This window comes from Gambusia affinis, linkage group LG21, assembly GCF_019740435.1.
Source record: "Gambusia affinis linkage group LG21, SWU_Gaff_1.0, whole genome shotgun sequence".
Classification (NCBI taxonomy): Eukaryota; Metazoa; Chordata; class Actinopteri; order Cyprinodontiformes; family Poeciliidae; genus Gambusia; species Gambusia affinis.
This window is the reverse complement of record NC_057888.1, coordinates 13,464,268-13,489,792: the sequence shown is the minus strand read 5'-3', so window position 1 is coordinate 13,489,792 and position 25,525 is coordinate 13,464,268. Positions and strand designations below refer to the sequence as shown.

General features: G+C 40.3%; 2 protein-coding genes across 5 annotated transcripts; one reads left to right on the top strand and one right to left on the bottom strand.

Moving 5' to 3' along the window:
• Positions 1-2,463: 2,463 nt before the first annotated feature.
• ppp1r16a (protein phosphatase 1, regulatory subunit 16A) lies at positions 2,464-17,538 on the bottom strand. 2 transcript variants are annotated; one of them, XM_044103941.1, is made up of 12 exons: positions 17,305-17,432; positions 10,238-10,670; positions 9,694-9,999; positions 8,836-8,906; positions 7,914-8,059; positions 7,547-7,650; positions 7,311-7,435; positions 6,751-6,876; positions 6,598-6,673; positions 6,380-6,509; positions 6,119-6,281; positions 2,464-5,462 (listed from the first exon to the last, which is right to left on the bottom strand). In XM_044103941.1, the coding sequence occupies exons 2-12, from the start codon at positions 10,281-10,283 to the stop codon at positions 4,944-4,946; spliced, it is 1,812 nt and encodes a 603-aa protein (XP_043959876.1). In that variant the 5' UTR covers positions 10,284-10,670; positions 17,305-17,432; the 3' UTR covers positions 2,464-4,943. The 2 variants fall into 2 exon arrangements, with proteins under 2 accessions (XP_043959876.1, XP_043959877.1); XM_044103942.1 differs by having other exon boundaries at positions 9,694-10,670; positions 17,305-17,538.
• Positions 17,539-19,826: 2,288 nt separating this feature from the next.
• foxh1 (forkhead box H1) lies at positions 19,827-25,366 on the top strand. Of its 3 annotated transcripts, none has more exons than XM_044103938.1 (4): positions 19,827-19,971; positions 21,717-22,279; positions 22,749-22,853; positions 23,493-25,366. In XM_044103938.1, exons 2-4 carry the CDS (start codon positions 21,836-21,838, stop codon positions 24,447-24,449), a joined length of 1,506 nt encoding a protein of 501 aa, XP_043959873.1. In that variant the 5' UTR covers positions 19,827-19,971; positions 21,717-21,835; the 3' UTR covers positions 24,450-25,366. The 3 variants fall into 3 exon arrangements, with proteins under 3 accessions (XP_043959873.1, XP_043959872.1, XP_043959871.1); XM_044103937.1 differs by having other exon boundaries at positions 21,713-22,279; XM_044103936.1 differs by having other exon boundaries at positions 21,613-22,279.
• Positions 25,367-25,525: the final 159 nt, after the last annotated feature.

The window sequence follows — 25,525 nt, the reverse complement described above, 5'->3', positions numbered from 1 at the left end:
GATAAAAAACTGAAGAGGATACGTTTCAGTAGGGGATTTGTTTGGACCATGACCAAAGTTCTCACTGTGTTCTATAATAAGTAGAGTTGTTAATGAACTAAAACTCATTGCAATGGTACGACAGGACAAACAGCATCTCATACATAAAGTTTCGTCCAGTCTACAGCAGGGTTGTAGTTTAGCCAGTTGTTTTTAAAGCACTAATTTTATCTAACCCTTATTTTTTCATAATCTTGCTGTATTTGTGCCACAACTACTTTCACATGTATGATTTGAACAGTATATTTGTCTACTTAAATTTTGTAAAGTGCAAGTGTTCAATGTAAGACAGTGCATACAAAAATGTACTTATTAGACTATATATGTGTAACCCAAGTAAATATAACACCAGTTCCAAAAAACCAGCAATGTTTGACCGCTCTGTAGTTCTAGACGAAACTTCTGTTCTTCATTAACATCCCTGGCAGAAACAAGCCAGTACTGGATCTTCTTCACATTCTTCAAACGGTCAGCAAAATCTCCCTCTCTGTTAATTCTTCACCACATGATCTTGAAAATCTTATTGGAAAAAAACATATAAAATAAAATACCCTACTTCTTGTCCATTCACTTTCCTTAACCTACCACAGTTAGCTGTAAAGAAGCATCACAACAAAGGTAGTTTATCCATTTCTGAACTGTAGTTACAGAAGTTGTAACTACAGTACAGAAAAACAAGCTGCTATAATAACCAGATTATCAAATCGGCATTTGTGCAAGAAGGACTCTGCAGAGACATCTTGGAAAAGTCTAAGGAAAGACATTTGATATCGCCAACTAAAACAGGGCACGTTCTAGCATGTGATGTCCGGCTGACGTTTGAGTGTCACGCAGCACGCATTCTGTTAGCATCAAATACCACGTTAACATAATAGGTTATGGTCAAGGTCAGCTGTAAGAAAAGTAAAAACTGAGCAGCGCTGAGGAGCTCAGAAGCCAAAACAAAACCATCCAGGAGTGCTGAAAGCCATATTGGAGTTCTACGATCCGAGTGTTTATGATTCCGGTGCAAACTATTTCAAGTTGAGGCTAAAAGAAAAGCTGTTTCATTTACATTTAATGCTTTCAAAGTCCTATTTTCTTCATGTCTATGTATGGCTAAGCTGGCAGGCACTTCAAAACAGACTGAAGTGTGACATCTGAGCTGTACTCACCAAGTCTGATGAAAGAGTAAAATGAAAAGAGGAGGGGACGAGGGGGCTCACGAGAAGCTTAACTGCAGCAGAAACCGGGTGTTTAAATACATTTTATCAGAAGACACAGAATGTTTTTGTGCGACTTTTACTTTTCCCGTTTGCAGGAGTCTCCATCAGACTCGCCTGCAGCAATTAAACACTTGATGGAGCTGCACATCTGCTGAGCTCATTATACAAACTAGTTCTCAGTGCAATCCTGGTAAAAATAAATAAATAAATAAATAAAATAAAAAAATAAAAACGGTGTTAAAGGGTTAATAGTGACATTGTGATGACTTCCCGAAGGGCTAGTTTCAGAAAGAGTCTGAGTCTTTAAAGAGACAGAGGCCCAATTCCATGTCCTTAAATAAGGATGTAAAATTTCTATTAAGTCATATTTGATATGTAGCTTTTTTTTAAATGAAAACTGAAGGTAGAATTACCTTACTTGATTATGCCATGAAATTGCATTATATGCCTGCAAAACGTACAATACTGGCCCCTGAAGATATATTGTTTGAAAAAAAAAAAAATCTTAAAAAATTCACCAAAAATTCCAGATATCCAGACGATATCTGAGGAACTCCATATCGGGGTTCATCCTTGGCTGCCAAGATTGGTACCAGCCTGGCTTAAAATACTGTGTACTCAGCAAGGAAGAAGCTGTTTATCCAAAATAACATAAAAACAGGTTCATTTGTAAGCAAAGTCAAAAACTAAAACTAAAAAAACAAAAACATTTGGAGAGAAGAAACAACCTTGTAAGTCAGAGAATACCATCTCTACTGTGAAGCATGGGTGCAGTAGCATCATGTTGTGTGGTTGTTTTGCTGCAAGAGGAATTGGTGCCCGTCACAAAATTGGTGAGGAAAGAATCAAAACATGAAAATATTGACATTACAAGACATTAAATAGATTATTATTCCAAATGGTCATCAAGTCTAAGGAAACTATCAAGATACGAAACGGGTTAAGGATGACAAGGTCAGTGATTTCAAGTTGCCAACACAATATTGGACACATAGAAAATGATGGGCAAAGAAAATTGAGTTACACAAGTCTGTCAGAGGAATGGAACAAAATTACAACAATCCACTGTATTTAGAGAAGAAACAAATGGTATAATAATTATAAAAAGTGAGAAAAAGAAGGAAGTTTTGTACATTGTATTTAGTCCCTGGGATGAAGTATATATAATCTTAGTAATCTGTAGGAACGCTATCCAGATGTGCAATATTGAAATACAAAATTGATTTGTGAAAAGAATGTATTTAAGTCTTTTTTTCCCCTCAACAGGAATCAATAAAAACAAAACAGTGATGTTTTACAGTAAACACAGTGCATTAAAACGTTCATCAAGTCCATCATATTTAATCTCAAAGCTCGCCGACGTCATTTGTGGGTCATTGTGCACCAACTGCAAACCAATGTTAAACCAGCCACAAAATGAAGGCACTAAACTCTGATTATCAATGTGACAATTAAATAACTCTTTGATCATTATGTGAATGCAAAAATATTTGTCTTTCGGTTTTTCCTTCATGTCATCACCTTTTAAAGATGTTTTTTTCCCCCCCTCCAAAGTAAGACAAATAAATAATGTGATTAAATTCTGAGAGTAGAAAAACAAATACTGACAGAAGAATGGAGATCAGGTTTTGACAAATGTAAATTGTACATTGATTTAAAGAGAAATAGCTTCATATCAAAGGAAAATAAATGTACAAATTGCACCATTACATTATTGAAGTGTAAATTTTTTGATTGGTAAAGAACAAACATTTTTCTAAATTCAAAATACAAAGCTGTAAATCATTCAAAAATCCAAACGTAAAAAAAAAAACCCTCATTAATGTATCGACATACATTAAAGAAAACCTCTTTCCGTATCAAGAGGAATTACTCGATGAAGTAGACAACTTCATGTTTATGCCGACTCACATTTCTAGGCAAACTGGATACTGGAGTTCTCCTGAGTTCAAGTGAAAACTTTACATTCAACAGAAACGATTGCCTCCCAGCAGGGGGGCAAAGCTGGAGTGTGTAGGTGATTGGAGAAGAAGAAACATGGGCGAAATAAACAAACTGGACATCAAACCATTATTGGCACTGGGGCAGCCCAGTCTCACCAGAAAACGTGCAACGAGAACGTTCCTCCGTATTTCGAATGTTTTAGAATAAAAATCTGAGAAGGAAATGTGTCACTAGGCCATACTGTAGCCGTGCATGGCCTAGTTGGTAGATCAAACATGCCTAGAAGTAGAAGTAGACTATATGTGAGTATCTAAAACGAAAATGTAAACCAAATCATGATTTTAAAGATGTACTTTAATTCTCCTTTCCCAATTATTTGTGAATGAGGGTGAAGTATTTAAGAAAGCACAAAAAAAATGGGGGGGGGGATTAAAATATGGTGAAAAGCAGCCACCGAGTTTTTACATCACATATTACAGTAGTTGTGGCCAAATCAAGAATATCAACTACCGTTGATACTGTCACCATTTATTAAAGCCATGTCCTGCGCCCTACAAAGGTACTTAAACCTCTTCACATTTTGTCACATGAAAACCACAAACAAATGCATTTTGATAGGATTTTATGGGATTTACAAGAGAAACTGAATGAAGACAATGAATGTCTTTAATGTGTGCACAAATAAAGTGTGGTGTGATTTTGTGCTCAACTCCTTTTAATCTAATATCCTTACACAAAATTCATTGCAGCCAAGTGCTTTCTGTTGAGTAATGAGACTTAATAAGAGAATATTAGATAAGAAACAGCATCATGAAGATGAAGTTGGGAGAATCTGTTGACAAGGGAGCTGTACGTGGTGCTCTCAACTAATCTTTCCTTTTATGAAAGACTGGTAAGAAGAAACTGTTATTGAAAGAAGGACCAAAATTCAACCTTTTGTTCGATGTATTTAGAAAAGCTAACATGACACGTAGTGGTGGCAGCATTAAGCTTTGGGAACAGTTTTTGTCAGCCGGGATAGAAAAGTCGGTCAGGTTGATGGGAGATGAACATGCCTAAACACAGAAAAAACGTAGGGGGGAAAAAGAAAAGAAAAGAAAATCAATGCCATGAAACCCGAGTCTGAGGTTGAAATTCAACTTCTGAACACGCAGCCAGAGCAACAAACCGGTGACTCCGAAAAAGCATCTTCATCTGGCAGAGTGAACTGAACTCGAGCTAATTTGTAATGAGAAATGTGAAAAAGACAAATGTCTAGGTGAGCAAAGCTGGTGGAGATAAAAGCTGCAACAACAGCAAAAGCTGGTTCTACAAAGTGCACAAATACGAGCCAAAGGTCAGATCTACATTTGTATATAATAAAGAAAAAAATGAAACATTGGCAACCATTTCTCCTTTTCTATCCTATCCACTACATAGCTAGGCCAACACAAGGTGTTGGATATCAGATGAAATCCTCATAAAATACAGTAAAGTTTGTGGTTCGATAAAAGATGAAAAAAAGTGTAGTAAATAATTTTGCAAGGCACTTTAATTCCTTAGTGAGTCAGAAGCTTTATCTCTGTGTTTAATCATTTTTAGAGAATCTGCGTATTGAATTTCTAAACCAACGTAGTCATTACACGTTCTGTTGAGAGATCAGATTGCATGAGGCCTGAACTGACAGTCTTCAGTGATGCATTGCAATCAAGTCTGTTTTTAAATGTGTTTTGTCACTTTGGAGTGCTTCTGCCCCCTGCAGGCAGCAGAGAGCGTCTACATGAGGCCACAGCATGGCTCCTTGTTGTTGGTCTGCTCCTCTTCAGGGGCCCGCAGTTTCAGCAAGGGAGGATCTCCGCTGGCTGGGGTGAAGAACACCTGACTGGGAGACGACGACTGCTCTGGAGTCGGGATCGTTTGGATTTCTGATTGAGCCTGAGGGGTCGTCGCGGCGACAGGAGGCTCCTCCACCTCGGCGGTGGAGGGCAGCGGGGGAGGAGGTGCAGGATACTTATTGAGCTTGGCAGCCGCGCGCTGGCGCTTCAGGTCGGCCAGGGTGTGGTGCGATTTCTCCCGGGTCATGCTGTCCGCGCCCTCGCCCTCCGCTTGCCGGGACGCAGGACTGAGCTCGTAGGTGCCGCTGCGATCCATGCGGCCCCCGCCGCTCCACAGCTCACCAGGCACAGAGGAAGCCAGAGACACGGATGTCTCCCCGTTCGCCACGCTAGATGACGCGATCTTTCTGTCGGCAACCTCCAGTTCCTCCAAGCGTGTCGTTGCTGCTCCGGTAGCAACCTGAGAAAACAAGAGAAACCTTTAGTAAACTTTAAAAAAACACAAGTCAAACAGGGCTTAATCGGAATCATTACTCATCTTTGCAGTTTGCTGAATCTTATACGTACAAAATGAATTTTGCATTTAAGATAAAAAACAAAAACCTTTTTAAAAAAAATTTGCTCTATGCAGAGCTCTTTAAATGACATAGCTGTAGTTTCACTCGGTTCAAATAAAGTAAAAAGAGATTTCTTATTAAGCACCGTTTGCTACCCAATTATTAACCAATTAATCCTAATAATAATCACTAAATCACCTCTGCAATGTGTTGATGTTAAGATGAGCGGAAAAGGCTGAGTTTTTCACGTTGTTGGGAGTATTTCTTAGCTGCAGATGCACATTTTCCTCCAGATTATCAAGCGTTCACTATTGGAATGCTGTTATGTTATTGTACTTCAGGCAATACAATATTTATTTTCTTATTTAACAAAAGTATTAAGTTATTTATGTTCTACTTTTGAATGGATTTCTAATGTGTAAATAAGATGGAGTGGTTAAATAAAAATAAAAAAAAGCTGCAGAATGTACCAATTTTAAAATTTGATTACTCATCAGAATAATCAACAGATTAATCGATTACTAAAGTAATTGTTAGAGTCGAACTTTGTATGAGATACCATGTGAGCATGCCGAAGCAGCTCAATGTCAGTCTGTCTGTCCTCGTCGTCGTCCTGCGGTTCAGGTGTGGTCGCCGGCTCCTGCCAGACGATGGCCTCCCTGTGGTGCTCCCGGCGGTACAGACTGGAGCGTTCGTTCACGCTGACCCGACGCACAACCTTCCTGTGTGGGCAAATGTTACGAGAATTGGGTAAAACACCTAACTGCTCCTTCTTCTGAAATAAATCCCTGCTCTCAAGTCCTTGGATTCCCTTGTTTACCCTCTGCTTCCAGTGCTGGACACTCGTCTTTGCAGCGTGCCCTTCTGCTTGTCCTGACTTTTCATGATGGCGTCGTGTTTGTTCTTCAAGTCCGTCAGTTTGGCTCTGACCTCCTCATCGATACACACATCTGCAGACGGAGCAACGCGTCACACATCTGGCCTCAAGTTATTTCAGAGAAATATAACAAAATGACCACAAAAAGCCTGTGATCTCACCGAGCGGCGTCTCATCTAAAACAGACTTGGAGTTCAGATTGGCTCCGTGAGCCACCAGCAGCTCCACCACTTGGATCTGGAAGCAAGTGAAAACAAATGACACCCGCAAGACGGGTCAAAACAAAGTTACTCAAGGTCAACAGCAGAACGAACCTGTCCCCAGCAGGCGGCAGCGTGAAGCGGCGTCCATCCGTCAGAGTCTTTCAGTTCCAGCTGAGCCCTTTGGTCGACTAGCAGCTCTGCTACAGACATGTAGCCATTGGCAGATGCTATGTGGAGCTGAAATGGAAAGAATAATAACAAAAAAAAGAAGCTACTGCAGTGCTGGATGGTTCTTATTTGACTGAATCTGCTTATCATGGATGTTTCACATTTTGGTGAAACCGTCCAGTTTGCTTAAACCCTCTTTTATTCTTGTTACATGGCTTCTGACTAATTTGAGTTACTTTACAAAAAGGTTCAAACATCGAGTATAATATTTTCCTTTTCAGAATAGCACTTTGTGTAATTAACCTAATTATTAATTCAATGCTTTCCTGTAAATGTCTGAGTTATGCATTCTGTATGACTGATTATTTTCACATCCATTTGTTTTACCTTCTGTTGTCCAATCCTACTGATTCTCTACAAGTTCAGGGCGCATGTGCAGTGAACGCTTGTCTGGACTATCACTTGTGTGCCATGTGTTATAATTATTTTCATCGGCATCTCACCAGCGTCGCCCCATTGTTGTCTTGTGCATTTAAATCTGCTCCGGAGTTAATCAAAGCCTCCACGTCAGCAAGCATGGCCAGCTCTTTCGCGCCTCTGCATTCATCTATCCGCTTCTGAGTTATCCCTGTGAAGGAAAAAAAATTGCCAAAATGTTGTGCTTAACAGTGATTTAACATAAATTATGTGAAACCTTTTCTGTTGCCCCTGCATTGCAAAAGATTTGACATTTACGGACCCTGCTCAGCCATAACCATCTCTAGCAGCTCCAGTGTAGCCTCATCCTCACAGAGGTCATAGGCCATGTTGCCGTCTGCATTGACAGCCAGCAGGTTGGCTCCACTACAAGGAAAAAGACATGCAAATTCTTCAGGGTTAGAGTGGCACACCCTCGTGCATAAAGCAATGTTTTCAAAGTCAAACTGCACCCATATTTGCATTGGTTTTGCATACTGCATATCTTAGGTCTCTCTATCTGTTTATCCTCAGAAAATGAAAAATAAATAAATACAGAAGAGAAAGAGAGAGGAGTAAAAGGCTCAGAGAAATACGAAAGAAAAAAAACTTGAGGACATTTTTCAGAACGGAAGAGAAAACTGACGCACGCCTGAATGAGGAGCTGCACTAGTCCAGTGTGTCCACAGGTGGCAGCAGCGTGCAGCGGCGTCCACAGCTCACTGTCGCAGGCGTTCACCGAGGCACCAGCATCTAGCAGGCACTGAACTATCTCCACAAAGTCGTCGATGCAGCACTGAGAAGAAAAAAAGCAAAAAAAAACAAACAAACAGAGAAATCCTAAGAATGGTAGCTCCAGGATGATAAAAAAAAAGTTACAAAAAATAAAGCACTGGATAAAAAGCAAACAAGAAAGTACATGCATGGATAAATCATTGCTAGTTTTTGAATGAAGATTAAGCTTACTTCAGAGGAAAGATTTGCATGAATGGCTCAGTCTTCTGCTGTGCAAATACAAAGTTTTTCCTAAAATCTCAGCTGTGACTGATTTTATAAAGAGTTCTCTGTACTGACAAACACTCCTTTCATGAGTGAGAAGAGGCAGACATTTACATCAACTTACAGGGCGAATAAATTACAAATGGTTTAAATTGTTAAACACACGCCATTGGAGTTAAAATCACAGAAATCCCTTAAGGTCTTCTAAATCTGGCTATTAAAGTCCCCAGTCTGCTAAAATTTCTGGCCTTTGAACAAAAGTGGCGTTGAATAATCTGTCATTATATAAACTAAGTTATCTGAAGATTTAGACATAATAAAACCTTAAAAAAGGACATGATGGGTGCAAACATCACAGACAGACACAACACTGGAAAGCTACAAACATTTTGAAAACGTGCAATTTTTGTTTGTTACAGAACCTTTACTGTTACCCTAAAGCAAAAGTAGGTCTGTGTGCATATTTGGTGGTGTGAGGGAAAATTAATGTGCTGAATTACCCACTTAAACATGATTTTAAAGTGTTCAGATTTTGACAATTCCAGCAAACCCCTGAACCAGCTGCCTCTGTACCTGATGCAGGGCTGTCAGTCCGTCCTCATTGACCAGATCTGGGCTGACACCGCTGTTGAGCAGCTCTCTCACTAGAAAAAGCAAAGGCACACATAAAAACACACACAAAATCCCACTGGAAGAAAGCTTGTATTTAATCAGGGTGGATTTATTTAAGGTATGTCTGTGGGTCCTTTGTAGCCACCAATAAGTTTTTTGAAAACAAAATTTGGAGATATAGTAAAAGATATTTCAAAAAGGGAAATTATCTTGATTTATCGTGAGGTAGAATCCCTCACATAACCAATAGGGCTTGTGTGTGACAGACCAAAACAAACTAATGCAAAACTGTGAAAAAGGAAAAACAAAATACACCCAGTTTTCAATCTTTTACACAAATACAAAACTGGTAAAAGTGGAGCGCATATGTTATTTTGGTTCCCCTGACTAAATACCGTAGAGAACCGTCTTTAGCTGCAATTAAACCTCCAAGTATGCTGGAGCATGTCTATCTACTTTGTACCTTCAGAGATTGAAATGTTTAAACAGTCTTCTTTGCAGAATAGCTGAAGTCCAGCCTGAATTGATTTGTGAGCATTTGTAAACAGCAATTTTCAAGTCCTAAGAAGATTTTTTTTCAATCAATTTAGGTCTGGACTTTGATTAGGAGACACTTGGAGATACTTTGATATAAAGAGTTAGTATTCCAACCAAGATACTTATTTGCATGTTTTCCAAGAATTATTTTTAAGCTATAGTATTACATAAAATCCTTGTTATATACATTGAAGTGTGTTATTGTAATGTCAGAAAATGTGAAAGCCTTTAAAGAGTATGCAGAGTTTCGCAAGGCAGTGTGTGTGTGTGTTTACGTCTCACCCTCCTCAACGTCGTTGCGGGCCGCTGCTTCCAGCAATGTGACAGAGTTGGGGAACTTTACTTTTGTAGTGCGTTTCTTCTTCTTGTCCGCCTTGGCCCTGGATCCTCGGGACGCGTCCTTTTCCATCTGCGCCCACGCCTTCAGCTGCTGGGCGCGGCGTTTCTGGGCATGCTTCAGGCGCTCCGTGGCACTCAGACGCCCGACCGTGGCCATCTCGGCCAGCAGTTCGCCATGGTCTGCTGCCATGGCGACCAGGGTTGCGGTTATCCCGTGCCTGTGTTCGGCTCGTTCTCCGAGATTAGATTCTTTTAGTGGTTTCAAAACTTTGTATTAGTCTTCTCTTGGGTCAAAGAACTACATCACAATGTTTAGCAGAACATAAAAAAGGCATAAATAAATAAATTACAAAAAATGGAAGTGATGAAAAATAAATTAAGTCAAGTTGCTTTTTCTCTAAATATCTCCATCATTACAATTGGGTTTTATCAATGTTTTATATAAACACTTTTATTGGACCAAAATGAAATGCTGTTGACTTATTACCGAAAGGAAAAAGTGCTAGCTTCTGCAAACTTTCAGTCCTTTCCATTTCACCTGTAGATGATCTTGCAATAATACATTCAAAGAGAGAAAAAGAGAAAGGGAGGACACAAACTCTCAGCTTTGTGGACTCGCTTTTCCCCCCCAAAGTGTTTAATTTGGGGCTGATAATGTCCAAGAACTGGATTCAACAGGGGGTGGCGATTTCAGAATCCACTGGCGATGAACAAACATGTGCATTATGCAGATAGAACTGGGACGCTCAATGACAACAGATGCAGGATTCAGACCATGTCCTCTCCAGTACCAGATTATTTCATAAATCCAATTGAGGTGCTAAGTAAACACTGCATGGCTTTTTCTTGTTGATGAACATTCTTCAGGTGAAGTGTTGACAGTAGAGAGGCTGTAGTTAGCTGCTCTTCTGTGATCCAGTCTGTGGGCAGGGAGAAAAAAAATGTGAGTGCTACGTTACAGTAGAATGCATGAGTTCTCCACTTCTAACATTGTTATCTTTAACCCCTGAGTTCCCTCATCTCCCTTGTCTCTCCTAAAGAAACTTGAGATGGTGGGATGCTTTTCATTAATGACTGACACTAGCTGAAGCTTGCTTGCAATGGCTGTCCCCACAGGGATGAGATCAAGACACACAAAAGTGGTTAAAATCTGCGCAGCAACACTCCGTTTCGGTGCAAGTTCAAACTCTAGCAACGCCAGACATTAATATCTCTCCTGTTGCCTTCCGTTAACTTCCAGTAGAGATACACGATTCACGCTCGGCTCTTTCCAGGCTACTCATATATTATTCAGGCTTTGGCCTGTGCACACCGAGAGGAAGGTCAACTAGAGGCACTCACTAAGATAGAGAGAGTGAACGGTAAGACACTAGTGCGAGGACACAGAGCTACCGCAGCAAGCAAGAAACACCTGAAATGTGAGTGAAATAGCGTGCTTAAACCATACTAGCTCAATAAATCAGTCGAATAGCAGACAAATAGGTGTACTGATAATGATAAGATATATCAGTTACAAACTTCCTCTCAGATGCTCGTCTTACCGAGGTTTTATCATTCCTGCAATGTTTTTCCTGAATGTTATAATTCATAAAGTTTGGAGTGATTTACAGCTAAAAGCTCCAATGATATTTTCAGTGTATAGAGATTTACCTACACGCTGTCTCCTTTACCGTTTTGGTTGGCCTTGTGAATAATCTATTTTAAAATATTCAGAGTCATAGATCACTCTGCAAGGATTTCCTTATGTTAAAGGTCAAAACACTCAAATCAGCCACTACAGGCGACCGGCTACAAATCAAACGAGCTGAGAAGAAACAGTCGTGCTCATAAGTTTAAATACCTTGGCTGAATTTGAGATTTGTCCATTAGTCAGAGAACATGCAACAAATCCAACAATATATAAGAACTGGAGGCTTTTTTGGCAAGAAGATAAACTGTTCCACCAACTACCTTATAAACTTGGTGTTCAGTTAAGTTGAAATGGGTAAGAAATGAGTTATGTAAATATTTGATGAGGGTAATTTGGGCAGTTTCTGCTGTCATTATGATTTAAAGATTTTAAACACAAATGTTGATTATAAAGTGTTTTACCCAACCAGTAACCAGAAGTCAAAAAAAATATTTTGAACATATAAATTTTCTGGAAACTGAGCAAAACTGTATTTCCTGGCAACTGCCTAAATGCATTCAACATTTTTAAACAATGTGAGATATTGATAAATCAAAGTAAGTGTTAATAATTCATAAGTATTAATAATTCATAGTATATCGTTGTAATCAAACAGCGATATACTTAACTTCTTTAAGAAACAGTTCAATAAAACTATACTAAATGACAAGATTTCAGACCAAAACCTAAAAGAAACAGCACGTTGGACTATCTATATAACATACCTTAATCTCTGTTTCATTTTGTTACTTTTTGTTCATTTGAACAGCAGTGTCACAAAAAACACAATTTAGAATATTTTTGACAGTAGAGAAAACACAAAACAGCTACCAAAATTCCTCCAATAACGCATCAGTGAACTAAGAGCAAGACCTAAAAGCACTAAAGGTTTCCTCAGTAAAAGGCTACTGACCAAAAACAACTTGTACAACCTGTCTGACCAAAATAAACAAAAACATTTTTGTTCTGTTTCTTTTGTCTATCAACTAGTTTATTGCATTTTTGCCCTTCCTATCCATGTTGGCACAGCCAGTGATTAGGTTTACTCTTCTTACACCGTCAGGTTAGACTTGCAGGCTATTCATTTAATAAATGAAGGCATCTGAAAACTACAACTTGTATTTTCTCAGGCTCTCTTTGTCTGATGCTTGATTTTTTTTTTTTTTTTTTTTTGATGAGCTGAAACATTGAAGTGTGACTTTTCCAGCCTTCACAAGGGATAAAAACTGATTAAATAATAGATATTTGTTTACAATTTGTTCAAGCACAATGAAAAGAGGACCTACACCACACAAGGATTTGTCCAGGTGAGCTTAGAATCCAATATCTTCTTAGCATTTAAAGGGCATAGAGCAAGGCTCCAAATGCAACACAGCTCTATATGCGTGAGCTGGTCTCAGCCAACATCTCTAAATCACTGTTAACCAAACAGTCTCTAGGGTGACAACAATCTCATTAACAACTTAAATGTCTTCTGGGCAAAAGGGAATTGTCTCTTTAAAATCTCCTAACCGTTTGCTAGGAAGCTTAGTTGTTGCTGTTATGTCTTATCTAATGAGCACCTCTAATAAACCTCTAATGGAATTAATTGTCCACCATTTGTTGAAAGAATGGAAAGCTAATATTTATTGAACACAAACACTAACTCTGACACATGAACTAACAAATCAGTATCAGTCTCCTACAATCCTTTCATGACCATAAACACGCAGTCTGGGCACAAGAGGACAATGTTTGCAGATTAGCGACCTTGGCAGAGTGAGATGGACAAGTCAGATCTCAGCCAAAGCCAATCAGTGCAGGGTATCAGAGGAATGGAGCTCAGCCACAACATTGCAATGTTTACTGTTGAGTTGACTGAGAAATAAATCTTATCCCAAAAAGAGCAAACATTCATGGTTTAATTCACAGATCCTACTCATACTGCCAATTAATGCAAACAGCATAGAAACTTAGGAGAGCCGTCTGCAAATTAAAGCACAACCTTTCCTAAACTGAGGAAAACCCTTTCCCTACACACGTTTTTGTTGAGCCTTTCGCTCAGGAGCACAATCAACAAAAAAACTGAAAAATGTTTTTGTCAGAATACCCTGGTATGTATAGTGGCTTTATTTCTGACCAGAAATACACAGATTTTTTCCGATTGACCAGGAGATAGCCATCCAATTATATTCACATCCTATGCTCAGTTTGACTGATGTAATGAATTTGGTAGGATAACTTCAAAGGGTTTCTACTTATCCACTACCCTACTCAGCTCCAGACCGTCACAGGAGCTGGACAGAAATCAAAGGTTTTGTTCCAGTGTGTAAACATTAGCATGACAGAGCAACACTGTTTAAAATCAAGTTTCAGGAACAAACTTCACTCCAGTTATTATTTATGCATTTGCCTGCCAAAAGAAAAAAAGAACGATAACGCAGTTAATAAAACAGAGAAGAGGGGGGAAAAAAAATCCTGATTCTCCATAACTCATGAATTTAGGGATATTTGGATTCTTTCATAACACTTGTTGTGGAATTTGTTGTTGGTAAGACTGTAGGAACCTTGTGAGTTTCTGAGTCAGGCAAAGACCAGTCAGAAGGAAAATATAAGGTTCAGTCATAACAAAAACTCCCAAGACAAGAATTTTATACATGCAGAAAAAAAAGTGTGTTTAATGTGTTTGGAAACATTCTGCAGCATCACTCTGACATTTATAGTCTTCCAACCTGTTTTAATTAGATGACCTAACAGGAAGGGGCCGTCGGAGAACACAAACTTTCTCTGAACAGCTATGATAAATAGAGTAGCATAAACACACATACATGTAAAAGCTCTTACGTCCTTATGTTAGGTGGTACCTACCTCAGTGCAACAACTTGATCACTCTTCCAAGAACACGGCTGAAAATACAGCCGACACCTTTGCTCAAACTTAAAGCCGACTACCCAGAGCGCTAAGAGCTTCATCCGTGGTTTATCGGCACGAAACAAGTCCAAACTGGGCTGTGTGCTGCCAACAACCTAGTGAAGTGATTTGATGAAGCGCACAGATGGAAGCAAACATTGCTGAGTCAATGTGGCTTGGTGGTTCGGGAACGATCCAGCATAAAACCCGAAACAAAGCCAAGTGGCCAGAACGGCCTGCCAAACACACAGAAAGGCTTTTTTGTCACTTACTATGCAGCACAGACATCAATTACAGAAGAAGTGGAGCTTGAAACGGCTTGCTGAGTAAATGAATAACAATGGGTGTCTCTATTGGCATCAATTTTAACCAAAATTGATGAGACAAAACTTATGGATTTTTTTTTTTTTGTTTGTGGTTGCAAAAAAATCTGTACATGACTTGATTATAATTTTGCTGACAGGCCTGAATGAAGGAGAGGCACAGAAAAAGCAAGCAAGGAGGATCTACAGTAAGCTCTGTCATGTGTAAAGATTTGGGTTGCACCATATAATCACCCAGAAATCTCAGTAAATCTGCCAAGTAGCCAATGGCATGGTAAGAGAGAGAGGCATTGGATGAAAAGGAAAAATAGTCTGACTAAATGTGGACAAAAGAATCTGGAAACTTTACTTCTAAAATGAGATAAAAGTGAATAGCTGGCTTTTACACACCCAACAGAGAATAATGGATACAAAGAGGAATTTGAACTCATGCTTTCTTGAGTCATCTACACTTTTATCATTACAAACATAAACCATATCAAGATTGCTGGAAAAGAAATATCTTTCTAGTTACTACTTCAGTAACAATTTCAGCTACAAACAGGATTTCCGCTAAATGACCCAGTATTTGCACTAACAGCTCTTTCCCTTATAAACTCACGCAGGGTTCAAGTCCACTGAATCTCGTGTGTTGATATGCAATCTGGCTGTTTCATTATTTCCTTCCAGAGCTGTGTTCCTGTTGTCACATTGTGCATCACAATCTTAGTCTGCATTATAAAGACTACAAATATTTGACTACATTTCGAAAAGCTGCTGAAAAAGTACTTTGCCCGTACGCTGCGATACTCATGAGCAACACCTCGGTTTAATGTGTACGAGTTAAACAGAGTTAAATGACGCATAGTGAGAGCCAAATGCTAAAGAGGCGTGTTCACTTTGTTATTATCAATGTTTTTCCACAATGATTAGGGCTCTCACAATAAGCAAGTACTTCCAGGTTTTCCAAAACATAATCCGATACCCACAGATGTTATGTTTGTGCCTTGCAACAGTATTCATACACCTTTAATGTTGTCACACTTTAATCACAAACTGTAATGTATTCAACTGGGATTTTATGTGAACAGCCAACACTTCAAATCTCTTTGCGAAAGCCGGGCAGAGAGACTTTGGAGTCAGGGACATGATCTTTGCCTATTATGATCGATGAAAGAGTTGGTTTGAACATCCTCCTTGCAGAAGCAATAAAAGCAACACAAATCAAGCACACCAATCTCTGCTTCATCTGAAAGTTCAGTGGAGAATACCTCTAAGAATCCCTCTGTGTGAACTGGAGTGGTGATCTGGAACTAGGAACCTGTGCTGGTGGCTACCTACTATATTAGATCTAGAAATGACATAACAGTCAACCAAACTGTGTTCCTGTTCCATGTTTGAAACCAGAGGAAACTGGTGACTGGGCTAACTACTGTTAACATGGCATCTGAAGGAACAATGAGGTTATTAGCAGGACTCTGGAGACCTTGACCGCCTCCAGAGGAGGTGTGCTGGACGAGGGACACATCTAAAGTTGTAGAGCATTGGCCATAAAGGACTGTAGTTTGACACCCCTAACAATCCTAATCGGATTGTTGATTCATCTTCCCATCAAATGTTACCAGCTTCCTTGTCCCACAGCATAACTTCACCACCACCATGTTTCACTAAATGTGTAAAAGTTCTGAGGCTGTGACTAAATAGTGGGTTCAATGAATCCAGAGTCATGTGCAGTGTTATTTGTGTGTGTGTGTGTTGTTGTTTTAAAAGAAATATGTAAAATTTACTTCCCACTTAACAATTGCACACCAATTCCTGTCCCTCTCACATTAAATGCCAACAAAACACCATGAAGTTTATGGTGACAAATTGTGAAAAGGCACAGGTAGTTTGAATGTTTTGCAAGAGACAGGAAATGACAATGAAAGTAGAGTTTAGTTAAATTAAAAATACCATTTGAATAAACAAATAATTTTATTTCGACCAGTTTGAAGCTTATTAAATTCAAAAACGTAGCATTGTATGGTAATTTTATAATCTAATTATTTGATTACTAAGCCCACACTCCTAATAATGCAGAGGGAACCTTTCAAAATTGGAGATGTATACTGAACTATATGATATGAACTTTTATGTCACTAATTTTCGGACGATCTTAATTTTAAGTGGTCGTAGAAATAAATTAAGCATGTTGGGCTTTTGTTTTTGACTTAATTCCACTTTAAACTGTAATTAGAAGCTCTAATAGAAGCAGCAGAGGCTTAACATCAACCTAAACTGTGCTGGAGCAGCAGCAGATTAGCTAATGCTCCGTAGCGGTCCACCTACACTGACTCAACAGGTAGCTGTTGGTCTGACAGGTAGAAAGTAGTTTAACTCAAGCGCCTTCATTCACAGCAGGAAGGCTCTAACAGAGTCGACATTTTCCTTTTAATTATGCTATAAAAGCTACTGAAAGCACCTGCTGACTGAGTTTATTGAGTCGACTATGGAGAGAGATCACGTAATGCTAGCGTTACCTTAGCTGGCTGCTGTGGAGCTGCTCCATAACCAGAAAACAAACCGCTGCGGAGATTAAACATTATTTCGTGTTCTCGGCGACGACTTTATGTATTTGAAAAGGCGTGAAATGAAACGGAACAGGACGGCCACTTCCACTTGAACTTTATAGAAAACGCAGAGGTGACATCTTACCTGTTGAAGTGGCTGTCAGCGGCGGCGGCTATGAAAACCGAGTCAGCTGCTGTCCACCGCTCCAGCTCCTGCCTGCCAGCCCTCAGGGGAAATGCCTCACCATAACAACCTGACCTGCACCCTCTCCTCCCACAGCGCAGCTTCCACTAGAGGGCGGCAGAGTCTGCAAAAGGGAAATGCTCAACTTTCATAGAGTTCAGTGTGTATACAGTTCTATTCACCTCCAACATCCCCATTCAGTTCAAACTTTATTGGCAGACATTTTGTCTGTTTATGAAACATAAAAACCCCCACACCATATTAACCATTATATTATATTATATTATTATTATTATACCTACTGATAAACCAACACAAATTAGTTAATAATTATTAAGTGGGATTATAATGACACGTGATATTCATTGCACTGACTGGGCCATTATAATGAGAAGTTCAAATAGTCTGTCCTACAATTAGTTATTGTATTATAATGACCTTCGAGGTCTTCCATGAACAGCTGTAGTTTTACTGAAAAAGAATGACACAAAGGGCTGCACAGTGGCGCAGTTGGTTGAGCTGTTGCCTTGCAGCAAGAAGGTCCTGGGTTCGACAGGGTGTACCCCGCCTCTCGCCCGGGACGCAGCTGGAGATAGGCACCAGCAACCCTCCTGACCCCATTAGGGAAGAAGGGTGTAAGAAAATGGATGGATGGATGGATGAATGACACAAAGGTGTACTCTTAATTGCATATTGGCATCTGAAGGAAATTTATTGTACTGGATCTTTAAGACGAAGAGGGGTGCATATAAAATGCAAGCCACACTTTCCGTATTTGCATTTGTAAAAACAATCATTGAAAACTTTTCATGGCTCTTCTTCCAATTCACACTTATGCACTCCATTGTGATCAGTATTTAAATACCTTGAAGTTTGTATTTACTAAAGGATCAAAGGTGAAAACATTCAGCTGTTTTGTCGTGCGGTTATATGTCTGACATTGAGTATGTATTTCTTTTCTTCTCACATTGCGCAAGAAAGAAATTCTGAGCAGAATTTGACATTTCTGTGCAATCTCTTTCATGTTAGTCTCAAAGTTCCAGGAATGTACACTCAACAAACCTTTTGTAAACAAGTGGGTGTGACAGCCTGGTATGCCCTAGAGGAAAAGCACAACACTTTTCACTCCTATATACATATAACCTATGCATAAATGTGTTAATGTGACTCCATCTATCAGAGTTGAGCTGTAGAGAATCACACCAAATAGAGCCAGAACAAGAACTAAGCATCAATTTCACTATAAAAGGTTGTTATACACACAGATCATTAGTTCATCAACCAAACTTCATAGCACTGTTTAGCTATCAGGTGCAACTCAACAGGTGGGTGAACAGCTGTGAAGAATGGATACACTTCTAGCAGATCAGGTTGTCAATATAAGAGTCCCAGTACGGGGTATTAAAGTGTCATCCAGCCTTTCTGGCACTCCTGGTAAGGAAGTGACAAAAGCCTTATTTATTTTTTATTTTAGTAGAAAAAGGCTCCATTAAACAGAATTAAACAGAACCCTCTCATTTGTGAGCATTTGCTTTCTACAGAGCAAATTACAGAACAATCTGCTTTGTAGGAAGCAAACTGTTCCTGCAGAACAAAAAGCTTCCTACAAGCTACAGAACAAAAGCAAAATTAACTTAATTTTATCAGAATATCAAAGCTTTATGGACATTTCAATTAGCGTAGTGTCTTGTTTCCTTGGGGGAATAAATATGACATAACACCAAACATTTCATATAGCCACTGGCTACCAAGACAAGGAAGAGTGCTAAAAAAAAGAAACTCACTGTCAGAAAAGTGTAGGAAGGAGAATTCCTTTGGGTTGAACAACTAGTAGACTCTGAACAATTACATTGTGGAAAAGTACATAATTTCCACTGTTAAGTATGGTGTCCAATCTGTGATGCTGTGGGCCTCCTACTCTCCCAAATGCCTTGGGAACCTGCATTGTAAATTCTCTCTAAAATGTACATTTTTCCGTGTTATTCAGATATCAAATGTTCCCCAAAGTTTATCTGCAGGCTCATTCTTCTTCCTATTTTTCAGTAGAAAAAGAAAAAGAACGCAGGGACCTTTCAGAGACACACAGCATAATTAAGACTTTCTTTCACTTTCTCCTTCCTCCACGGCAAGCATTTAAAGCCTGCCGAGGAGGGATTTGTCACGACACAATCAGCCCAAAGATGAACAGAATTGTCCCTGATGCTGTTCTATTCACAGGGCATCCCATTCTTCCCCTGCTTCACTCGCTAATCCAGTGAAAACCTATTAGCTCCCACTCCGGCAGACAGGAAGAGAAAGCCTGACAGTTTTAGGTGTTTTTGGAAACAAAAACTTCTCCGTTCATGTTTAACACAGACTTTCCTGTTCAGTTCTATGAGCACAAAGTCATGTAAGAACAAAGTTTCACCAAGTAAATTGGTCAAAAGGTTGCAGTGAGGATGTAAGATGGCAGTTGAACAATAACCACTAGAGGGGGACAAAGTGTCAGTAAAAATGGGACAAACTGAGAGAAGAAAACTCTGCAGATTGTAGCAGGTGGTTGATGTGAAACTTGTTGCTTATCTTAGCTGCCAAGTTCAAACAGTTTGCATATTACTTCCAAGCTGGAAAAAGCTGAAATATTAAGCGGTGAGTCCTTTTTGCCAGCGTCTCTAAAGAAGACAGTTTTTTTCCCCCAAATATTTGTGGAGTAAACTAAATTATGGGCAGCTGTGGTGCTAGTTAATTAAAAAAAACGGTTGCAATTAGTGCCTTAAAAAGTATTAGTCAAGTTTATCTCCAGCTAACATGTTAAGTTTTGTTGATTCTTCTGGGGGATTTGTAATGTGAGCGAGTTTCCCCAACAACTGGGTGTGGAAACATTGGTTCATGTATGAGGATGAGGGTTTTGCCAAGCACAGCACTTAACAGCCTGTAGCATATCAGAAACCCCAAACATGCTTTTGAATGGAAAGCCTGCCCAGTAGCCGCTTCCTCTCATGCTAAGAAGCTCTTCCCGGGTGGGAGCAGTCTCCAGCTCCCCCCTCCCCACCCTCCATGGGAGCTCCTTGTAATCCAACTTGTTGTCTCTGGCTTGCTGGGAAGCAAGACTTTTACACATTAGCACTACATTAACCTGAACAAAGGACTTGCATTCCCGAAACTTTAGTCTCTGAGCTCTCGACGACTTTCTGCACAGTCCTAGAGAGCCCCACCTACCATCCCTGCTGTGGAAAACAATCCTGCTGGCAGAGTGTTCAGCAATTGGGCCAAATTATGTTCAGATGATCAAGAAGCTTACAATTAAAATAGATTGTTTATATTTAATAACTGTTGAAAGACTTGCCTTTAGAGAATTTGAAAAGCATATAGGGGGAACAAGCTGGCTTCTTACTATTAAAATACGTTAATCCCAACGTTAAAATCTAAAATAATGTCATTCCCTTTGAATGAAACGACCATTGCGCTGAAAATTGTATCAGCTCAGAGTATGCATATATGCATATGCACCAAAAGACCTACGCACTACATGCATTTCAGGTAAGCAAGAAACACGTGGAATTGGTAGCTGAAGAAGACCAGGATGGACTCTAAAGCTCAGATTTTAGTATCAAAGATGTTAAATTAAAATCTTTGCTGCTTGAAGCAAATAAATTTTTCTCTGCCGAAACTCGCTCATCGGCTGGAAGTGTTGAAATCTTCTCCCTCCTGTGACGTCACCCCCCCAAAAAAGATGAACAAATCTGTTTTTCTCCCTTAAATGCATTTTATTTCCCAAATAAATTTGTGAATTCGGGCAGTGAAAATTCTCAGGTCATGCAGGTGTGTTATATTGTCGTCAGTAGCCTATACATTTCTAAGTGAGAGGTAAAAGGAACACGGATAGTCTTTTAATAGCTACATTGAATCTTTCAGTGTTTGTATATTAGCCAACAATTTTGTATATTGCTCACGGAAAATAGTTGATTAGCTTTAATCGAGATTACTAATCTCTCCCGCTCCTTCCCGCACAATCTGTAATGTTTGACATTAACAACAAATTAAAGATGCGCCTCTTAAGTTTAAGTCAAAATGAGTCCTTTGCGCACTACTAAATTTTATCAATAAACAATGTTTTTGTCCCTTAAAAACGCCGCTTTCTTAAGTCATTGGTGCGTAAATTTCCCAAGCGTTGTTCCAGAACAAATTCTTCCACATCTGTGCTGCAAGTGGTTTGTTAATATTATCATAATAGCATTTTACTGTCTTTCTCTGTCCTTTTTTGTGCGCAAACCCTCCCCAACCCCCCAGGGCGATCAGCCACTCTGCTCTCAGATAACGCGCCAGACCCCCCTCCACGGTTACGCAGCGGGATTTACATGAAACTGTTAATTGTTTGCTCTTCAAATAGTCAGCCTGGAGCCAGCAGTCTTCCAGAAGTTAAGGACCGACTCTCCGACCTCCCTTATCCCTCCCCCTTTCTTTCTCGCTCCTGGCCGATCACTCTCCCCCTCTTCTCCGGGGTTGTATCAACATGACAAAGCACTGGCCGGAGCAGAGCCGCCTGGCACCAGCCGCTCTGTGCCACAGTGGAGAACACCGCGACCATCAACTTGACTTCTGCAGAAATGTGCAGCGGGGTTTTCCTTCCTGCGGTCTAGCCCAGCAGCGGCCTCAACAACTGACTGAGATGGCCCCCCAGCAGCAGCCCTCTGCACGCACCGAGCACCGTGGCGGTGCCACTGGACTGGTGGATCAAACCATTCCAGCACACTCGTCATACCAGGACGGCGACGACGCCAACGCGAAGCTTCGGGACGTGACGCGGGAGACGTGGAGGGCTGAACGGGAGAAAAGCGGCTCCAGTAGTGGGAAGAAGAAGAACTACCAGCGGTACCCCAAGCCACCCTATTCCTACTTGGCTATGATCGCCATGGTCATCCAGCGGTCCCCAGAGAAGAAACTTACACTATCAGAGGTAAATGGTCTTAAATATAAAAAAGGGAGTTAATCTGGCATAGCGCACAAAGTCTATTACGCACGGCTCCAAACCTTTTACGCTTAAAAAATTCTGGCTACTTCTTTTGGTTACACTAAAAAAAAAAAAAAAACATGCAGGCATCTCGTTTACATTGAAAGATCTGACACTAAACAGTCACCTCTCTGTGACACTTGGGTGACCACCATTCCTGCCACTCATGGTTTGCTTTGATAAGCTTGGGCCATAGTAAAGCCAGACACTGATCTGCATCAGTACACAGATAAGATATACAGTACAAGCTTAAAAAAAACCCACACAACTATTTTTGACTTTTCTGACTGCAAAGTAGTAATTTCCATTATTAATATTTCTGTTTGTACATCATTATTTTTGGGGGGAGGAGAACGGAGAGACATTCCTGTGCTGCAACAAACATGAAGTGAGATGGTCTTTGCTGTTATTCCAGATCCTGAAGGAGATCAGTACCCTGTTTCCATTTTTCAAAGGGAACTACAAAGGGTGGCGAGATTCTGTGCGACACAACCTCTCCTCCTACAACTGCTTTGTTAAGGTTTGTATACGTAACACTCTCATACTTCCACTTTCAAAGACTTCAAGGGGCCATTCTAGAAGCTGATGTCATGATGTTTCCCTTCAAGGAAACTTTGTTCCATTTGTAGGCCAATATGTGTGAAAAGCCTTTAAATAATTGCAATACTGCTGCAGTAACAGAAACCCACACTTAGAAGTATTATCTCTTAATTTGGAGGCATTTGTTCAGCATTAAGAGATAACTAAACAAAATTCACAGTGACACAATTAGAGCCACCTAAAAAAGAAATAAATGTAGCAATAAGCATTACATTTTGTCAAATGCCATCATCAAGAAGGATCATATATGATGTTTAGATATCATATATATGGGTTGGAGTGAGATGGAGCTTTAGAAACACTTTGTAGCTTTTGTTAAGTGGTAATGATATTTGTAAATGTATCAAAGTAAAATCATGTTAATTCGGTAAGTGGCACACAGCTTTTATACAGCTTCACCAGAGGAGCCAATAAAAATGGTTGACATTATTTGAGGGTCAACCGGTTTATGCATTTTGCGGCCATTGTGATGAGTTTCTTTTGGTGAAACTAAGCCCATTGTGCCAGACTGGGTAGTCAGGTCAAACAGTCAGCAATGCATCTTTCTTTTGAACTGCAGGTGCTGAAGGATCCAGGCAAACCTCAGGGTAAAGGGAACTTCTGGGCTGTGGACCTGAACCGTATTCCTCTGGATCTCCTGAAGAGGCAGAACACAGCTGTGTCACGCCAAGACGAGACTATCTTCGCTCAGGATCTGGCCCCCTACATCCTGCAGGGACACAAGCCGGAATCTGAGCCGCCCCCTCCTCCGACTGAGTGTGTGACCTCTCTCCCGCACGTGTCATCAGGAAATCCTTCACCGTCGCAGGGCGACTTGTTCAGGCCCAAGCTGGACTCGTCCTTTGCCATCGATTCCTTACTGCAGAGCCTGCGGCCGACGAGCGCTTCTGGGGATGTGAGCAGAGACTGCTGGGGTGAGGTGGAGCGCCCTCGGCCCTCGCCGCCTCCACACTCTCGTTACGCCTCCTCCGCCAGCTCGGTAAGCCCTGCCTCAACCTCTTCCTCCTCCTGTGATGAGGAATGGAAAGGCTTGTCCCACACTGGGAAGCGTGTTCCTCCCAACGGTGAAGCAGGATCTGATGGGTATGAGGAATACAGACCGCCGTTGCACAAATCTGCCAGACGGGAGAGTGTTGCTCCTCCGTGGGAGCTTCCAACCTCCTACGCCAAGTATGCTCCCCCAAATGCAGTCGCCCCACCCAGCATGCGGTTTAACGGAGGCCCCTTAATGCCGCTGCATGGCGGACTACCACTTTACAGCTACAGTAGCTCTCCCATGGCGCCTGCCCACTTCATAGGTCAGTCTTATTGGCCAATTCTCCCCAGCAGGCGAGTCTCGGTTCAGGCCCCTCCTCTTCTCATGGACCTGGACAACATGCTGCAGTCGGTTCCCCCAAATAAGAGCGTGTTCGATGCACTGCTGCCCGTTAATCAAAACACTTACTCGCATCACCAGCCGCAGAGCCAGTACACCCTGCAGAACGGGACTCCTCTCAACAGGTATCACCAGTACTGAGTCATTCACACACCAAACAAGGAATCCAAACAGGAAGTAAACAATAAGCTCCAGACAATCTCTTTGATGGTTTCTTGCTAGCCAGAAGCTGGTTTTTCTTGTTTTTTTTATTCTCATTTTTTATTTACATGTTAGTGTGTTTTAAAACAAATTGCAATTCTGCCTTCAGCATTGAGTTTCATTGAAGCAAAACTACCTAAAAAAAAGCTATATAACCCAACAGATATCTACCTCAATGTTTCAGTGAAACGTTGTGCTGCTACAGACTCTTTGCACTGCAGATCTTTTTTGCACAGTTGTTTTATACAATGTCTTGAGGATTGTTTTTAATGCTGTCTATCCACTGTGACTATTGAATGTATTACATGGTGACTCGTGGAAAAAACCACCTGCGAAGTCCAAAATGGCAAGGAGTTTGTTACTGATGGCTATCGGGTTTTTTTTTTTCACGTTGCGTTACTCAGGCTGGCCTTAAGTGAGAGCTGATCTTTAGGATATATGTAAAAGTTTTACCTTCCTTGTTTACAGATGTCTCTCTTTTTTTAACTGCTTGCAAAAGAAAGCCAAGAAAATCCAACACATTTTGAAATCACTTGAACTCACTTTTAGAACACTCAGCACCAGTGTGATGCTAATAATGGAAAATTTAGCTTTAACAATTCCATTCTTTTCTACATTTTGTCTTGCACTATTTACCTGATGATCTTCCAAAGGACACCTCTTTTAGATGTTTCCTTACCTTGACCGAAGAATGTAATACAGGCTTCCCATCATCTTTAACTACTGACCAAAAAGTAACTATGCATCATTAAAGTTTACACATCTGTAGAGATCTCTTGAAGTTTAACAAGTTTCTAAAAAGTTTATTTTAACAGTGCTGCTCAGAACAAATAAAATTTACATTTTAACAAAACTGACTTAGGTTCATTGCATTGTTTGTTATTTTTTTCAAAGATTGGGTACAATAATCCTATATGCTTCTGGTAAAGAATTTTTGTTGACAATTTGAAGCTGTAATTATGAAGGCGACATAAAGAAAAAAAAGAAGTTATAATTTGTAAGGGCACTGATTTTAA